The 16,211-nt window shown below is 64.6% G+C and overlaps 1 protein-coding gene across 1 annotated transcript in view; it reads right to left on the bottom strand.

Moving 5' to 3' along the window:
- Nucleotides 1-1,076: 1,076 nt before the first annotated feature.
- LOC119100183 (amyloid-beta A4 precursor protein-binding family A member 1) overlaps nt 1,077-16,211 on the bottom strand; it is a 55,237-nt gene continuing 40,102 nt past the window's right edge. Inside the window, exons 10-18 of the mRNA XM_037223293.1 lie at nt 13,599-13,691; nt 12,534-12,573; nt 10,836-11,116; nt 8,570-8,719; nt 5,379-5,465; nt 3,538-3,693; nt 2,735-2,917; nt 1,961-2,434; nt 1,077-1,611 (exon numbers count right to left, since the gene is read on the bottom strand). Of these exons, the coding sequence (XP_037079188.1) occupies nt 1,540-1,611; nt 1,961-2,434; nt 2,735-2,917; nt 3,538-3,693; nt 5,379-5,465; nt 8,570-8,719; nt 10,836-11,116; nt 12,534-12,573; nt 13,599-13,691 (1,536 nt within the window). The 3' untranslated portion in view covers nt 1,077-1,539. The remainder of the gene's footprint in view (nt 1,612-1,960; nt 2,435-2,734; nt 2,918-3,537; nt 3,694-5,378; nt 5,466-8,569; nt 8,720-10,835; nt 11,117-12,533; nt 12,574-13,598; nt 13,692-16,211) is intronic.

The following is a 16,211-nucleotide window of genomic DNA, read 5'->3' as shown; positions in this document are numbered from 1 at the left end:
TGGAGCCCAGATGTATGCGGTTTGGTACGGCGTGCGTCCGGACACGCAGGTGTGGCCCTTCTGCGAGTAGCAAATGAGGCATGTGGTCGCCTGTACAGCAGGGTAGATGCTGTTTTGGCATCCCATGCATCAAGCAGTTCTTGGTGCAAGCAGTGACCATGCCAGGTGTTCTGCCGTTGGCGCGCTGAGACCTATTATTGACGTGGGTTGTGTTGTTTTTCGGCGACCTGTGTCGATTGCGTCCTAACGTTATATCAGGATGCCTGCTGCATGGTGGTGTTGGTGCTAGGGCGAAGATTGTCGACGTCTCCTATTTCGGTTGCATCGAGCCAGGAAATGGATCGGCGACGAACTGTCCGTGCTGAAGCCATCCATCGTGCGGCCGTGACTGGCAAATATTGGTACCTGGGATGGTCACGAGATGGCGCTGTGGTGTCTGAGCGGTGCTACGAGACAGTCAGCCGCGCAATGACTGTTCGAGCGGACCCGACAACAGGCACCGAGCCGATGCCGTTCGCCCGCCGAGGACCAAAGGCCCGCCGCGGCGCGCCTCGAGCTACATCTGTCGTCATCGAACAGAACTTCCTGCGTCAGCCCCCGCTTTGATATAACAGTTTATCCCATCTTTCACCGAATGATACGCCAGCGCAGTGTGTGGCACGGACAGTACCGTGTCCAGGGAAGACTTGAGCGGCCTGTCACAAACGAAGCCGCTTGCCGAATATGGCAACATACAAATTGTCCATGCTTGGGTGGTTTGGGCGCTTGGTCAACCGGACTTTTTTCCAAGATTCAAGATGCCTGGAATTCTGTTGGATGTTGGGTGTTCTGTGGACTATGTCGTGTGTTACACATCAGTGTTGTCACACGGGCGCCCCACCTTTCGCGGCGCATGGCACCGAATACCATGACACCTACCGCGGCCTCAGCGCCATCTGGTGCTGTAACAGGCCCGGCGCCAGGTTACGAGACTGATCTCCGCCATGCTGTCGCCGTCGGCGAAGCCTCAACGAGCGTTGCTAAATCGATGACTTCGTGCTTCCAAGCCCAGACATAACAAAGTACAACGCCTTGTACTTTCACTTCCAATGTATTTACTTTGCCCGCATCGATACTGGCTGACGCGGCGAGGCGTCGCCCGGTCGCCAGCATTGAACGCCGACGTCCGCGCCGCGACGAGTATTCACAACACTTCCCATAAGCTGATCACACAAAATAAACGGCCGGCGGGGGTCCGGCCGCAGCCGCGTCCCTGCCGGCGCCGGCCGACGGCGGCCGCGGCACGGAGCGGGGAGGGCGGCAGCCCGGCCTGGCCTGGTATGGCACCTGGTGCGCGCCGGACGGTCGCAGCGCGGGGCGGCGGCCCGGTCCGGTATGGCACCTGGCGCGCGCCGGGCGGCCGCCGGCGCTATCACAACCCGGCCAACCCGCCGGCCGCCGGTCGCGCCCGCAACGGGCCGACACACGCAACGGCCCATGATATACGAGGCGCAAGTCCGACGGCTGACTAGCGGCGCGTAGGAACGTACGAAGACGCGCTCAGATGTACACGGGTGACTCTTGGCCCGTCAACAGCCGAAACAGCGATGTTGGCATGGTTTTCATGTGGATCTGGAACAGGCACCGAGACAGGTCAGTTCACGAACCTCGGAATCGACAGGTCATGAGGTGGTATCGTAAAGCTTGACAATCCCGCGAGACCGACTTACGCGCGTGCGCCCCGAACTTTCGGTGTATACGTGCAGTACTGGAGCGACATTTCGGTGAGTTCACCAACCCGCGTCTAACTGAACGGAGCGCTGTGTCGGCATAGTGGTCAACCGGTGACAAGCACTTGGACTGAGATGCATACACTTCAGTACACACTTGCCCAAGGGCGCATTCAACCTCCGCCGCCTGCACACGCGGCGCACCACCGACACGGCCGCCCAGTGGGGCCCTCTGCCGTCGGACTCCTCACCTCGCCGACGGAGGTGGCCAGCAGGCTGACGATCCGCTCATGCGGCACGGCCACCACGCTCTGGCTGTTGATCTCGATTATGCGGTGCCCGACGCGCACGCCCCCGCGCTCGGCAATGCCGCCGCGCAGCAGGCTGCAGATGACGCCGTTCTGCACGCTGAAGCCCAGCTGGTACTTGGTGTCGGGCCGCCGGATGCGCACCTCCACCACCGGCGGGCACGGCACCACCGTCAGCTTCACCACGGTCGCCTGCTTGGCGTTCTTGACGTAGGTCTGGCAGCTGGCCAGTGGCAGGCCCACCAGGCTGACGCCGTTGATGGCAATGATCTGGTCGCCAATGTTGAGTAGGCCGCAGCGGGCGGCGGCGCCGGCCGGCGCCAGGTTGGCGATCACCACCGTCGGGACCAGCGAGCCCCAGCCCGACTCGACGATCACCACGCCCAGGATCTCGCCCTTCTGCTTGGGCACCACCACCTGGCGGCGGGAGCGACCGGCGCCTCAGCATAACGTGACGTCACGGGTCGCGGCGGTGGCGCACGGCACGGCCATCTCCGAATCTTGTATCGTACCAACACCATACAGCAGCAACATTCGAAATATCGGTATCGTAGAAGGCAGACTGTATATCGCACCGCTCCTGCAGAATTAAAGCGCACCATTTTATTCATCACGTTAAAACTTACTCAGCTGAATGTCAAGACCTGTGTTGCGGCATCGCTCCAAGCCTAGCACCGCCTCGAGAAAAACGTATGATACAGTCTTGTGAAGTCTCACCTCTTTCTGCAACTCTTTTTTCGCAAACATTTTCAGCTCCTCTCCAAATATTTCTTGTGAGTTAAGAACCTCCTGATAATCCATCTCTTTCACGAAACTGTGGTCCTCAATGCCGTTCGCCTTGAGGAACTCCATGTAAGCTACCTGGAAGGCCTGCCCGATCGACTGAGCGATGAATTGCGCCTGCAAATGCGGCGAAATGTCACCGTAGGCGGCGCGCAGTCGCCCAGCTTCCGGCCCTGGAGCACATCTCCGGCCAGTTTACGACTGGCTCTCGATCAGGCCCGCCTCAAATTAGCGCAGCAGCGCGGACACGAGACGCGTCGCCCGCCGCGGTGAGCCATACGGTCATTCATGAGCACCCGAACGACCATCGCCACAGTCACGGACGGAGTTACCGGCGCTGGTACAGGTCCTGAGTCCGCATAAATTGTAGGGTATGCCAGCACGCATTGCGCACGATGGAGCGCTCTGGCGCGCCGTAAATTACATCGCCTAGCGCCGGGTCCATCCCTGACACGCCATGGCTCCGTAAGGGGACCAAGCGCGTGCCACACACGACACGTGCCACTGGCTGGACCACCGACCTGGGACCGCACCGGGTCCCCCTCCATACCTCCCTGCGTGTGTTCACTATCGACTGAGCATCAGGCGGTGGCGTCTCGCCTCGCCCCTCAAGCACATGACAAATAATTTCGGGCAGGGCCTCACCTCGTCGCTCGCGAACACGTGGCAGATAATTTCGGGAGGGGTCTCACCTCGTTACTCGAACACGTGGCGGATCATCTCGGGCGGGGCCTCACCTCGTCACTCTCGAACACGTGGCAGATCATCTTGGGCAGGGTGTGCGGCTCGCTGGTGATGTCGGCCGTGACGCGGCGCCGCGCCATCAGCACCACCAGCTCGCCGATGTCGGCGATGTACGAGATGGTCCGCAGCGCGTGGTCCATCATGATCTCCTGCCGGAGGAAGCGGGCCCGCCTCAGCACCCGCCGTCACCAGCACCGGCGCGCCAGCTCCAGCCCAGTACCCTCTCGGCCGGACCGCTCAGCCACATTGCGAGGGGAAGGAGCGCCCGTTCCGCCGATGGGGGGAGGGGGGTAACGGGCCGTCCTGACGCCGACCTCCATTCTGGCCGAGGCACTGCGCCCGGTCATACTGGTGAATTTCAATGGACGCGGGCGCCACTGGTCGTCGATGATCGGGTGCCGGGGATGGCCGGCTGATGGCTCCGAGGTCGGGGGATGACTCACGCCCAGCCGGGCCGGCCGGGCCGCGCTCCAATATAGTGACATCTCGTGGACGTAACTCAGCCGGGAGCGGCCGCCGGTCCGATCCAGTCCAATCTTGCGCCGAGGCAGCGCCGCCGACGCCGCTATTTTTGGCCGACCCGGCTCTTATCGGTGACATGACAGAGTGACACTCGCTTGGGCTCAAGGATGGCGCAGCCAGCGTCGGCCGGGGCGGTCCTGCCCACCGGGAGATCACAAGGTGATGCCCTCGGGAGAGAACCCGGGGGCAGCCGCCATCAGCCCGAGAAGTTCGCAGGAGGACGAAAACTGGCCATGGCTCGCGGTCTCACCGGCGACGCGACCAAAACGCGAACACTGCCCGGCGGTGCGATGTGACACCGCTGACGGCCCGCCGCCAGCGTCCCACTCCGGCCGGCAGCGTCCCACCCCGGCCGCCGGCGTCCGACTCCGGCCGCCGGCGTTCTACTCTGGCCGCTGGCGTCCCACTCGCCGCCAGCGTCCGACCCCGACCACCGGTGCCCCACTCCGGCCGGCAGCGTCCCACTCCGGCCGCCGGCGTCCCACTCTGGCCGGCAGCGTCCCACTCCGACCGCTGGTGCCCCACTCCGGCCGCCGACGTCCCACTCCGGCCACCGGTGCCGCACTCCGGCCATCGGCGTCCCACTCCAACCGCCGGCGTTCCACTCCGGCCGCTGGCGTCCCACTTGCCGCCAGCGTCCGACTCCGGCCGCCGGTGCCCCACTCCGGCCGGCAGGTGTGACCGCCGGGTCGGGGATGCTCCGAGCTGGCAGTAAGGTCGCCGGCAGGCCGGCGGTACTTGCGACGGTCAGGGAGGCTTGGCTGCACTCCATGGGCTGAGTGCTCGGATGGCTCGCCGTCCCGCCGGGATCGGTCTCCATGGCGCTGGTCCACGAAGCCGGGCGCGGGTCCTCCCGTCACCGGCACAGACAGTCGGTCCACGCCACGCGCGAGGCGGCCGAAGCTGCTACGCCCTTACAGCACTCATGACAGGTAGGTACCACCGTGCCATATTCCAGGAAGGCGTCGACTGGCTGGGTGTGCTGCTTCCGGGGACGCCCAGGAAGACATGATTCGATCTAATATGCGCAATGCAAAATGAGACGTTTTCATACCGTGCGAAAACTGAACGCCGTCTCCGACCGACGGACTTGAGCCGCTGCAAAACAACGATCTGACCTGAGCTCTGAAATCTGCAACAAAAGTGGCAGCTGATGAGCAGAAAACATCACATTACACAAAGCAGTAAGATGAGGTGGTGTTCCCATGCGCGATGACGACATCTGTTCGGCGCACGGCTGAAAGTGCTGAAAGACGGGTGACAGCGTCACGTGACCTTGGGGTCGCAGTTGACCCCCGGCCGGCCGGCTAACCTTGAGGTCCGTGTTGAGCACCATGATCTTCTCAGTTGATATGAAGAGGTCGACGTCCGTGCTGGGCTGAGTCTCGCCGTCCGGGACCTGAAGAGGGCGGCGCGGTCAGAGAGCGGCCGGCCCGGTCCACACTGGCGGCGCCGGTCAGAGAGCGGTCACCGGCGGCACGGTCAGAGAGCGGCCGCCCCGGTCCACACCGGTGGCGCCGGTCAGAGAGCGGTCACCGGCGGCGCGGTCAGAGAGCGGCCGCCCCGGTCCACACCGGTGGCGCCGGTCAGAGAGCGGTCACCGGCGGCACGGTCAGAGAGCGGTCACCGGCGGCGCGGTCAGAGAGCGGCCGCCCCGGTCCACACCGGTGGCGCCGGTCAGAGAGCGGTCACCGGCGGCGCGGTCAGAGAGCGGCCGCCCCGGTCCACACCGGTGGCGCCGGTCAGAGAGCGGTCACCGGCGGCACGGTCAGAGAGCGGTCACCGGCGGCGCGGTCAGAGAGCGGCCGCCCCGGTCCACACCGGTGGCGCCGGTCAGAGAGCGGTCACCGGCGGCGCGGTCAGAGAGCGGTCACCGGCGGCGCGGTCAGAGAGCGGCCGCCCCGGTCCACACCGGTGGCGCCGGTCAGAGAGCGGCCGCCCCGGTCCACACTGGTGGCGCCGGTCAGAGAGCGGCCGCCCCGGTCCACACCGGTGGCGCCGGTCAGAGAGCGGCCGCCCCGGTCCACACCGGTGGCGCCGCCCCGCGCTCAGGTCGCGGAGACTCGCCGCCACCGCCGTCCCCCCCCCCCCCTCCCCACAGTCCAGCGGCCCCGGCTGGCAAGTGCGCCCCGTGCCGCCACGGCGGTCGGAGCGAGCGTGGCATCGGTCCTGGCAGCGGTCCTCGGCGGTCGCCGCCAACCGGCGCCAGTCACGGCCCGGCACCGCGCCGCCGGTCCGGCCGCAACAGCCGGCGGCTGGTGTGGTGCGGTCACGTGGTGCAGGTCACACTGTGCCGCGGACGGGGCGCACACGCGACGTGCACGTAGAGGAAGAGCTCGTGTACGCCGGACCCGCGGCATACGTGTCGCGCGGCGTGGCGCAATCGTACCGGGGGTCGAGCGAGGCGCCGTCCGGGTGACGTCTGCTAACACTCGCGCAGCACACTCACACGCTGTCCGGTTGAGAGGCAAGCAGATTGAGTTCTAAGATGCAACGGAATCTCGGCTATAGGTGTAAGCGACTCGTAGGCGAAGGCTGCATGCTCTTCTAAATGACAGGGGCAATGTTCTCATTGCCGACACTTCAGGACATTAACAGTCGGGAAACTACCGTCCCGAAAAACAGGCATTGTTCACGGCGAAGTGACGGATATTTCCGTCACACGACGTAACGGAGCACCAGTACAACAGGGACCACACAAGGTGTGCGTGCGGGAAAGCGTCGTCTCAGTGCCGCTCGTGCAGAAGAAGCCGGACGACACGCCACTAGCGGGCCGCCGCTGCCGAGCCCGCGCCGACCACCCGGCAGCGACGCACGCCGCTGAAGACGGAGGACTTACCAGCGCCTGCAGACGCAGCCGGGACGAGACACAAACGAGCACCGTTAGAGACCGACAGCGGCACCCTGGCCGGTGGCCGACACACGCTGGCCGGTGGCTGACACACACTCACCGGTAGCCAACACACGCGGTAGAGAACGGGACTTTCAGCGGCTTTCAGTGGTAGTGCGCTGTCGGTATCACTTCGTTCGAGACTACCGCCAGTACCCTTCAAGCTACCAAGACCAACATTTAATCCCCGAGCAGCCCCATCACCAGATCAGTCACCTGTATTCAACCATACCTACAAATACTAGCACTTACTCTGGCAACGTTTCGCTAAGCTGCGCCACGAGTGCATGAGTTACTGCACGAGGATCAGTGCTTTTTGAGGAAACGAATCGAAAAACCATGGGCAAATGTCTACCACAATGGAACATTCTGTCACTGGCACACAGGCATGACTGTAGTGAGGTAAAGCTCGCTTTCATCAAGCCTTTCGGAAATACTGGCGTTCACGGGAAGCCGGCTAGTCACAACCGAGCATCACGTTTCGCCTACGACAAGCCTTGGCTGCGTCCCAAAAGGAAAGCGAACGTCATGATAAGGTCCATAAGTAGAAGATCGGCGGTCCTTTATAGTGCTGCGGTAGTGGGACACAAAGATGACTCAAGCGCAAAAGAGCAGATAAGCACCTTCATGATCTACGGGGAAACTACTAGTGCTAAGGATGAGAACATGACGGCGGGGGTTGACAAATATTTCCGAACATGGAGAAAACGAGGCGGTTAACACTGCAACGCGACACGTGCAAAATTATCTATACCGGACTCAGTATTTCCAAAGTGGCAAGGCCTAGCGCCTCACCTCGCTACACAAAGTAGGCTGAACACCCTAGAATGAAATGCAAGTCCTTCAATCCCACTGTTACTGGGGCCCAAAGCAAGACTTATCGAGTGGCGTTCTGAAGCGAAGTGCTATGAGCTCTTTTCGAAATGTATGAGCTTCCCCCACCATCGCTGTCCGTCCAGGGATTGATATTCACCAGCGTCACCCATAACCTATGGGGTTCATCCATATCGCGCGACAGATCCATCAGATATTCTATGGGAAGTTCTCGGGGCCCACAACCTGCTCTCCGAGATATTTCATCACCTTAAACTCAGCTACAACAAAAACACGAAGTGGCGACCCCCCGTTGCGTTGAATGGAGCGATTCCAAATCCCATTACGAGGGCGTGATAACCTGGAGAAGCTCCACAGAAGAATTGATGGCCGGTGCTCGATCCCGCCCCAGGTCATCAGCAGCCCGTCATAAATTTGCGACACTGCATGCCTGCCGCCAGCCAAAACCACAGAGCCGAAGGGCACCGGACTGGCCGCCGAACGACGGCTGCCCGTCTCATCATACAGAGCACGTGACATTGGGCTGGTACGGCCCCAGCGATCACGTGGGCGTGAGCCGCCAATCGGCGCCGGTGCCCCGGCGCCACCGGGCGCGTCCAGCCGCGTGGACTGAGCGCTCCAGCCGGCCCCCCGGCCCTTCCAGCGGAGGAGGCCGCCTGGTGCGGCTGCCCGCTGACGGAGGGCAGCCCCGGCCGAGCCGCCGCCGCGCTCCGCCAGGGGGCGCTCCGCCGGCGGATCGGCGCGTCAGTCCGCTCTGCCGGCCGGCGAGACCGCCTTACCCGGATCTTGGCGATGGCCTCCTGGACCATGTCCTTCTTGGGGCGGCGGCGGCGCCTGTCGCCGGGCCGCTCGTCCAGCTCCATGGCGCCCAGGTAGCGCAGGTGGAAGAGGGAGCCGGGCGCCGCCGGCGGCGAGACGGCTCGGCCCGGCTCCAGCTCCTGGTAGAGCGGCGATCCGGGCCGGCCGGCCGGCGGCGAACAGCGCACCGAGAGTTGGCGCCCGGCCGGCGACGGCAGGCTGCCGGCCGGGGAGGCGGCGCCGCCGGCCGGCCGCCGTCCGCGCCCGGGCGCCGGCGACGGCGGTGTGGCCGGCGTCACCGGCGTCGAGTGCGCGGCCGGCGGCGGCGGCGGCGGCGGCGGCGAAGGCGGCGGCGAAGGCACGCGCCGGCCGCCGGCCAGCGCGGCCGCCATGTCGCAGGAGAGGGAGGCGATGGGCGGACGCAGGCGCGGCGAGGACGAGGATAGCGAGGGCAGCGACTGCGTCTCGGCGTCGGCCGTCTGCGGCAGACACGGCCGGTCGGTGTGCCGCCACGCGCGTCGGCCAGCACACATTGCTCGACGGCTCGCCGCGTGCCGCACTACAGAGACTGGTAAACGACACGGCTGGAGTCTCCGAACAAATACGACGTCATGGACGCCCGTTATGTTTGGCGTGAAGCAAAACCAACGGCCGGCTTGACACAGCCAGATACTCTCACGACGCTTATTAGGCAAGCTCAACGCAAACGCCGTCAGGCATAGCAAGAAATGATCAAGTATTGTTACAAGGGAGACACTACAGAGACCTGAAATTCTCAGGTCACGAGTACAAGGCCCGCACGGCTATTCTGCACAACCGCTCACACTGTGACCCACCGGAAAGAAAAATCACACCGGCGCGGCGTGCTGTTGCACGCAGTGGCCAGCGTAACGTCTGCACTAGAGCGACTGACGGGCGGTCGCTGCCGCCTCAGTGCCGGCGAGACAACCATGCAAGCGATTTGAAATGCCGTGACGTCAGCTAACCGAAGAGCGGGCAGGCACCGACGCAAGCGCAGGTGGGGCTCTGGGGCGAGGATCGGGGGCGGGGGCGGACGGCAGAGGGCTGGGAGGGTGTAACGAAGTTGGCAAGCAGGCACGGCCCGAGCAGAGTGCAGCAGACCAACAGCAAGCGGCCGTCCAGGCGCCAAGCCAGCGCAGCAGCCGAGGGCGCCGGCCCCGGTCCGTCCACGACCAGCGGCCGCCGACAACACCCACTCCAGCGCTGCCGGGGCCGCCACCGCCAGCCTCCCATCTCGACAGCTGATGTCAGCGTTCACATTTCACGCCATCACGCCAAGCGAGAGGTGCCACCGTCCACGCCACCACGCCAAGCAAGTGGTGCCAGCGTCCGCGCCACCACACCAAGCAGGCGGTGCCGGCGTCCACGCCACCACGCCAAGCAAATGGTGCCAGCGTCCACGCCACCACGCCAAGCAAGTGGTGCTAGCGTCCACGCCACCAAGCCAAGGCAGTGGTGCCAGTGTTCACGCGGTTTGGAAGCAAGTAGTGGCGCCCCTTCCGCGTCAGATCCCTTTCGCCGGGCCTGAGGCGCAGACCACGCGCTACAGGTCATCTGCCTGTCAGTGTTCGCCCCTGCCCCGATCAAGTCCCCCAGCAAAGATCTGCCAGGCCGGCGGGGCGGGGCGGCGTTCCCGCCCGGCCACCCCTGCCCTGCCCCGCCGCTGTGATCGGTGACGCACCGGGGCGGCAGAACCCCGGCATTTGTTCGGTGGCGGAGGCTAGCAGACGGCTGCCGGGGCCAATCAGCCAGCGTCCGATGAGCCGTGATTCAACTGCGAGGCCCTTGAAATGGCAGAGGGCCGGTGGTGGCCGGTCGGGTTGCGGCCCGCCACGGCTCCCAAGCGACGACTGGGGCGGTGCAAACCCACACCATGCGTCCGGCAAGCCATCCGGCCGCACACAAGCCATTGCCTACGCCTCAACGTCCTCCCAGACAGTGGAAGCGGTGCGGGGGCATGCAGTCGGCGGCGGCACGCGGAGAACCCAAAGAAGAGGGGCCCTCCCCAGTCGCGCCGTGTACACCAGGCTGCCGGAAATGTGAGTCGATGACTCAGTCCGTCCGCCGGGCCGCCGTGACGGCGACGAACACCTGCGCCGACGCGGGACGGCTGAGGCCGGCCGGCGCGCGAGCGTCGTTCCACCGCCGCCGGTCTGCTCGATTCCCCCCCCCCCCCCCTTCTTCGTCCCGCCCCTGGTCTGGTCCTCAGCAGCGACCCCTCAGCACGGCGAAGAGCGCGGGTCCAGCACATAGCAGGCACACGGCAGCCGGCGGAGCGGGCCGGCGCCGCACAGAGAGGGAAGGAGCGGCGGGCAGCGAGGAGTGGCCGTGCGCGCGCACGCGCCGGCAGCCCGGTCTGCCCACCTTGATGCGGGAGACGGCCTCCTCGGCCTGCAGCATTCGCGTCGCCTTGGTGGGCTGGCCGTCGCAGACGAGCTGCGTGGAGCCGAGGTAGCGCGCCCGGAACAGCACGCCCTCGATCAGTACTGCCGGTTCGTGGATGTACACTGCGGCGCGGCACGGGGTCAGACTGGGCTGTAGACACGCTGACCAGGGCTTGGCGACGGGGTCATTCTGGGCTGTAGACACGCTGGCCGGGGCGTGGCGACGGGGTCAGACTGGGCTGTAGACACGCTGGCCGGGGCGTGGCGACGGGGCCAGACTGGGCTGTAGACACGCTGGCCGGGGCATGGCGACGGGGTCAGACTGGGCTGTAGACACGCTGGCCAGGGCTTGGCGACGGGGTCAGACTGGGCTGTAAATACGCTGGCCGGGGCGCGGCAGGCTGGGGGGTCGAGGCGACAGCACAGGCTAAGTGGTCACACTCTGGGGTGTCGTGCCAGCTCCGGTGTTCGTTGATTGCAGATGGTGCACAAGTAGCTGATGGCTTTTGAGGAGGATGGCAGATGCTCTCGACAGTTTGTGACGACATGCTTATTGACCCAAGACATTCACCAGCGCCGCGTTGTAAACCATTGCGGGCTTCATTGGCAGCGTTTCTCTTATCCTGCATCTAGAACCAAGACCTTCTATTCGGGGTCATTCGGAGCTTGGTTGGCTCCTGGCGTATCGTGCCGCCGTATAATACGGAGACAAAAAGGAGACAAAAAGGGACCACCTCGTCGTCACTTACCAGCAGCGTAAAGGAAGGCCGAACGGACCCCGCGGCAGCAGAGAACGACAGCCAGCGTTATGCATTTACAGTGTGCGTTATCAAGTGTCAGATGTACCGTCGCGTTATTACGTATGGCGTTATTATATTTTATACATTGCGTTAATGCTTACGCGTAATTTTGAGCGGTTAACGCATCTGGTGCGCACACCTGTGAAGCTACACGAAACAATAACGTGATTATTTGGAATGCTTAACTGACTTAGGGGGGCAAGAAGCACGCAGAATTCATGCCTACAACCGCACTATAACACATACATCAAATCCATAATCGAACTCCTACGCAAGCCATTCGCTCCGCACCCTTACGGCCGACAAAACAAGATATTAAGTTTTCAAAACAGTCCAAACAAGCGTAAAATCATTCAGTACCACAATGCAATCTTGCCCCAGAGTCAGACGGTACAGTTGTCGTTAGTTTGGGCGCCTGACGGCGGTGGCGTGATGCCTGTTCCTTCGCCCGGCACACAAGTCAACATTATCATTGCGCTTAACCAGCTTCGGGTTCGCAGACGTGAGCATAAAATTCGTTCTAAACAAAAGATACTGATCATAACTGAACATCTGGAAATAACATGTTCGAATAAACCAGCACTGACCACCATTCCCTAGCCTTTCACAGTACCCAACGCGAGAGGTTCGGGCTGCACACCTCTCGACGATATGGTCTAACGTCTGTCAACAGAACGGCGGCAATAAATTCCAGACATACGCAGTCGGGTAGGCCCAGGCCGCCAGGCATCTTCACGTACCTTCCTTCGACTTGCCCCTCTTTCTGACGGCATCTCTCTCCTGGAAGACGGACGCACGATCAGTGGGCGGCACAGCACAGCCAGGACATGGTCACTTCATTGCTGTGACGGGCGTAACGAGTACCATCCCTCGCGACGCTGAGTGGGGTTTTAGGGCCGTCACTCGTTTGTGGTTCTCAGTTGCCAGTGGCAACCCCTACACAAAGAGCTGGGTGGCCGTTCGGTTGACGATGTTATGTATAAAAAAAGCTTGCAAAGAAGATCACACTGCAGCCGCTAGGCGAGCAGCGGCCACCGTGACGGGACGCTACACGACCACAACACTGCAACTGCATGCCATAGCGCGGGACGGAGAGCGCGACGACAGAGAACGCAGCACACGCCGTCAGACCGGCTGCGACAGCTGCCCGCGGTCCAAACAGAAACAGGTCCATACAGCGGGTCTGCTCCTAACGGGTGGGTTCCAGCGGCAAGACCATGCACGCCATGAGCGCCGCCACCTGCAGGCGGAACACCGACGCGTCCTCCCGAGCGAGCGGCAAAGCCGGCGTGCACGGCATGGCATGCAGACGTGCTCGGCGGTGCTGTGTCATCATCCGAGTCCAGCACAGCGCTGGAGTACGCGGCCGGCGGTGATGGCGGCGGGTGGGGTGGGAGGAGGGGGGGGGGGGTGACATCCGAGTCCAGCACAGCGCTGGAGTACGCGGCCGGCGGTGATGGCGGCGGGTGGGGTGGGAGGAGGGGGGGGGGGGGGGTGACATCCGTGTTCATCACAGCGCTGGAGTACGCGGCCGGCGGTGATGGCGGCGGGTGGGGTGGGAGGAGGGGGGGGGGGTGACATCCGTGTTCATCACAGCGCTGAAGTGTACGGTTGGCGGTGATGGCGGCGGGTGGGGGGGGGGAGGGGGGGGGGGGTAACATCCGTGTCCAGCCCAGCGCTGGAGTACACGGTGGCAGTGATAAGGTACCATGCAGGGCGGTACCATGCGGGAGTGGGGGGGGGGAGGGGGCACATACACACAGCGAGAGCGGGGGAGTGAGAGTACGGGGGGGGGGGGGCGTCACCTTCAGCCGAGCGTCGGCCACGCTCGGTGATGCGGGAGCCAGCTCGCCCGTCGTGTGGGACTTGGGGATGCGCGGCCGCGACTTCCGCCAGCTCTGCGTGCGAACGGCATGCCGGCGTCGGTCAGCGGCCGCCCCTCCTGCACTGCGGAGGGGTGGACGGTCCCTCCGGCCGTCAGTGGGGAGGAGGTCCCTAGGGAGGTCGGTGGGGGGAGGTCCCCAGGGATGTCAGTGCGGAGGAGGTCCCTGGGAAGATCAGTGGGGAGGTCAATAGTCCCTTGTCCCTTGGGAGGTCAATAGGGAGGAGGTTCCCGGGGAGGTCAGTGGGGAGGAGGTCTCTGGGAAGATCAGTGGGATGGAGGTCCCTGGGGCTGTCAATGGGGAGGTGGTCGCTGAGGCGGTCAGTGGGGAGGAGGTCCCTGGGGAAGTCAGTGGGGAGGAGGTCCCTGGGGAGGTCAGGGTGCCTGCGCGATAGGCGGGACACGGTCTGGGGGGTGACGCCTCTGACAGTGGAGCCGCGCCACGCAGTTCGGCCCGCATGTACGGCGCGGGGGTGACGCGTGCGGCCCTCACTCGGACCGGCTGTGGATCACCGCGCGCAAACAGGCCAACAGCACCGGCTGACAGCGGGCATCGATCGACACCGTCAGCGAGGCGCCACACAACACGGCGCACTGCCCGCATAGCTCCCGCACGCACGCGGCACAACTCTGCCGGCAATAGCCGAGCACAGTCCCCAACACTGAGCGTCCTGAGTGGCTCTGGAACCGAGCGTCACGTGGGCCTGGAGCCGAGCGCCCTGAGTGGCCCTGGAGCCAAGCGTCACGTGGCTCTGGAGCCAAGCGTCACGTGGCCCTGGAGCCGAGCGTCACGTGGCTCTGGAACCGAGCGTCACGTGGGCCTGGAGCCGGGCGTCACGTGGCCCTGGAGCCAAGCGTCACGTGGCTCTGGAGCCAAGCGTCACGTGGCCCTGGAGCCAAGCGTCACGTGGCCCTGGAGCCGAGCGTCACGTGGCCCTGGAGCCGAGCGCCGCGAGGCCCTGGAGCCGAGCGTCACGTGGCCCTGGAGCCGAGCGTCACGTGGCCCTGGAGCCGAGCGTCACGTGGCCCTGGAGCCGAGCGCCGTGGCCCTGGAGCCGAGCGTCACGTGGCCCTGGAGCCAGCGTCACGTGGCCTGGACCGAGCGTCACGTGGCCCTGGAGCCGAGCGCCGAGTGGCTCTGGAGCGAGCGTCACGTGGCCCTGGAGCCGAGCGTCACGTGGCCCTGGAGCCGAGCGTCACGTGGCTCTGGAGCCGAGCGTCACGTGGCTCTGGAGCCGAGCGTCACGTGGCCCTGGAGCCGAGCGCCCTGAGTGGCTCTGGAGCCGAGCGTCACGTGGCCCTGGAGCCGAGCGTCACGTGGCTCTGGAGCCGGGCGTCACGTGGCTCTGGAGCCGAGCGTCACGTGGCTCTGGAGCCGAGCGTCACGTGGCCCTGGAGCCGAGCGTCACGTGGCTCTGGAGCCGAGCGTCACGTGGCCCTGGAGCCGAGCGTCACGTGGCCCTGGAGCCGAGCGTCACGTGGCTCTGGAGCCGAGCGTCACGTGGCTCTGGAGCCGAGCGCCGAGTGGCCCTGGAGCCGAGCGTCACGTGGCCCTGGAGCCGAGCGTCCGTGGCCCTGGAGCCGGCGTCACGTGGCTCTGGAGCCGAGCGTCACGTGGCTCTGGAGCCGAGCGTCACGTGGCTGGCCGAGCTCACGTGGCCCTGAGCCGAGCGCCCTGAGTGGCTCTGGAGCCGAGCGTCACGTGGCCCTGGAGCCGAGCGCCCTGAGTGGCCCTGGAGCCGAGCGTCACGTGGCCCTGGAGCCGAGCATCACGTGGCCCTGGAGCCTTGCCTCACGTGGCCCTGGAGCCGCTGCAGACGTGCGCCCCGCGACTGAGCCTTGCGCCACGCTGAGAGTGGTGGCGTCACGTACCTCGATACTCAGCTTAAGGAGAGACTTTATACACTGTTCTTGAGCCAGGGCGTCAGCCATCCCCTCCTGTCACAGACTTGCAGGAGGCAAGCTGCCTGACTCAGACCTGTTTTTTAGCAGCATGGTCGCGGATTGCCTGTCCGGGTTCAACTCCCGCCACCCAGACCGCAGTGAAAGTCAATGACAGGCACGACTGAGCACGATTAATGGAGCCCCGGCATCAAACACGGCCGAGTCACTCCTCCGCGAGTAACGTGATTCTACCCACCAGCCGCAATCACGCACAAACGTGCCGACGGTTCTCGGCTGGGTGCAAACAAGCCGTACACATCTGCTTTACAGACGATAGCCCTCCGATTTGGAGCCCGCCGCACACGGCGTCTCTTCCGCGGCCGTCCGTCACGGCGTCGCCTCCGCGGCTGTCTGTCACGGCGTCTCTTCCGCGGCCGTCTGTCACGGCGTCGCCTCCGCGGCCGTCTGTCACGGCGTCGCCTCCGCGGCTGTCTGTCACGGCGTCTCTTCCGCGGCCGTCTGTCACGGCGTCTCTTCCGCGGCCGTCTGTCACGGCGCCGCCTTCGCGGCCGTCTGTCACGGCGTCTCCTCCGCGGCTGTCTGTCACGGCGTCGCCTCCGCGGCTGTCTGTCACGGCGTCGCCTCCGCGGCT

This window comes from Pollicipes pollicipes, unplaced genomic scaffold (assembly GCF_011947565.3).
Source record: "Pollicipes pollicipes isolate AB1234 unplaced genomic scaffold, Ppol_2.1 Scaffold_4881;HRSCAF=5763_pilon_pilon_pilon, whole genome shotgun sequence".
Classification (NCBI taxonomy): domain Eukaryota; kingdom Metazoa; phylum Arthropoda; class Thecostraca; order Pollicipedomorpha; family Pollicipedidae; genus Pollicipes; species Pollicipes pollicipes.
Note: the sequence above shows the minus strand (reverse complement) of the source record. Positions and strands in the feature narration are given on the sequence as shown.